The sequence below is a fragment of the Emiliania huxleyi genome (genome assembly GCF_000372725.1).
Source record: "Emiliania huxleyi CCMP1516 unplaced genomic scaffold EMIHUscaffold_4741, whole genome shotgun sequence".
NCBI classification, from domain to species: domain Eukaryota; phylum Haptophyta; order Isochrysidales; family Noelaerhabdaceae; genus Emiliania; species Emiliania huxleyi.
In genome coordinates, this window is record NW_005198431.1 from 1 (window position 1) to 1,677 (window position 1,677).

Sequence of the window (1,677 nt, forward strand, 5' to 3'; positions counted from 1 at the left end):
GCCGGAGCTCCTCAGAGTGAGGCGCCCCGGGTGGCGGGTGCCCCCCCACCCCCGCCACCCCGCCCCCCGGGCACCCGACCCGCCCTCAGCTCTCAGCTCCCCACCACGCAAGGTGCAGCGGACCGACCTGGTGGGCAAGCGGATGATCATGAAGACCTTTGGCGGCCATGGCACCTTCGTCGGAGATATCGTCTCTTACGACCCGGAGACGGGATGTTACCAGCAGGTCACCTATGAGGACGGCGACAAGGAGGGCTTCTCGCGAGCCTCTGTCCAGGCTGGCGTGCGGCGATTCCAGGCCCAGGCAAAGTGATGCGATCCGTCTCGCCGAGGCGCGCTTTTTTGCGTCCGCCTCGGTAGATGTTAGAGACTTTCGGTGCGTTTGGAGCAGTGCGGACTGTCTGTGCAGAGTAGAGTGGGGTCTCACCCGTTTATTAGTTTATTTGTAGTATTGTTCTGTGTGAGCGGTGGTACGCCGCACAGGCCGCTCTCCCTCGCCTCGGCGGTGTGCGGGTGGTGCCGCGGCGTGGCGCGGGCCGGGGGCGCGCGGTAGGCGTACGGGGCCGCGTGCGCGTGGCCCGCCCGTGGTGCCCCTGGCTGGGTCGGGCAGCGAGCACCCCCCCGGGACGGCGCATCGCGAGTGAGGCCCCGGGTTGGGGCAGGTGAGGGAGGGGGCGGGGACGGCCAGGCCCCGGTGAGCCCCGGGTGAGGCCCGACCCCCCCCCGTCCCGGGGCTACTGTGATAAGCACATACCGGTAGCGAACCGACGCTGCTTCACCTGCCAGCGTCGGTTCGCCCTGTTCGCAGATCTCCTGTGCCGCCGCCATGTGCCTTTCGCCGGCGCTGCCGAGCGGTGAGGACCTCGTCCGCCATCAGCTCGAGCTGCAGCTAATCCTCCAGGAGGTGCACCAGCGCTACGCCGGCCGCTCAGGGAGGTACAACAAGCACGACAGACGCGGGCGCGGCAGCTGCTGTCGCTGCATGGCGAGCGGGCTCTGCAGGCGCGTGTGCGTGGCACGGACGGCGGGCGGGCGCCGCGGCAGGTAGCGGACCCGCCGTCGCTGAGGCCGGCGCCGCCAGACGTGCCCAACGGCCCGTTGCCTCTCGACCACGTCCGCCTGCTGGCCGAGGAGCGGGGGGCGACGATCGAGGAGGCTGGCGAGGGCGAGGAGGTGGACGAGGGCGATAGCAATGGTGGCTTCGACGTGCAGGACGAGGGTGGTGGGGGTAGTGAGGCGGAGGAGGTGTCGGAGGAGGAGGAGGAGGAGGAGGAGAGCGACGGCGTCGGCGAGGGCGGGGCAGCGAGGGCGATGCCTCCTTCGCACACGCGACTGACTCGTCCTATTCATGAGGTAGGCGCGCAGATCGGCGGCGCGCGCGGTGTTGGGCGCGGCGGGCGCGGCGGGCGCGGCGGGCGCGGCGGGCGCGGCGGGCAGCACCGAGGTGGCCGTGCAGCCTTCGAGTGGCAGCTCCCCGCCGACGCGTCCGAGGAGCTGGTGCAGTGGTTTAACAAGATCAACGCCGACTTTCCGGAGGATAGCATGCCGCCCATCGGCAACGCAGCTCGAGCGCGGTGGCTGACGCAGCGGCGGCAGCGGCGGGCGCAGTGGAGGCGGAGGTACGCGGAGGAGGCGGCGGGTCTAGACCGAGAGCAGTATTATGAGGCGGCGAGGGCG

General features: G+C 70.6%; 1 protein-coding gene across 1 annotated transcript; it reads left to right on the plus strand.

Moving 5' to 3' along the window:
- Nucleotides 1-112: 112 nt before the first annotated feature.
- EMIHUDRAFT_124291 (hypothetical protein) lies at nt 113-1,619 on the plus strand (the record flags this gene model as incomplete). Its single annotated transcript, XM_005767912.1, has 3 exons — nt 113-283; nt 809-904; nt 1,045-1,619. Coding segments are annotated over 3 exons (842 nt in total), but the record flags the coding sequence as incomplete, so codon positions are not given.
- Nucleotides 1,620-1,677: the final 58 nt, after the last annotated feature.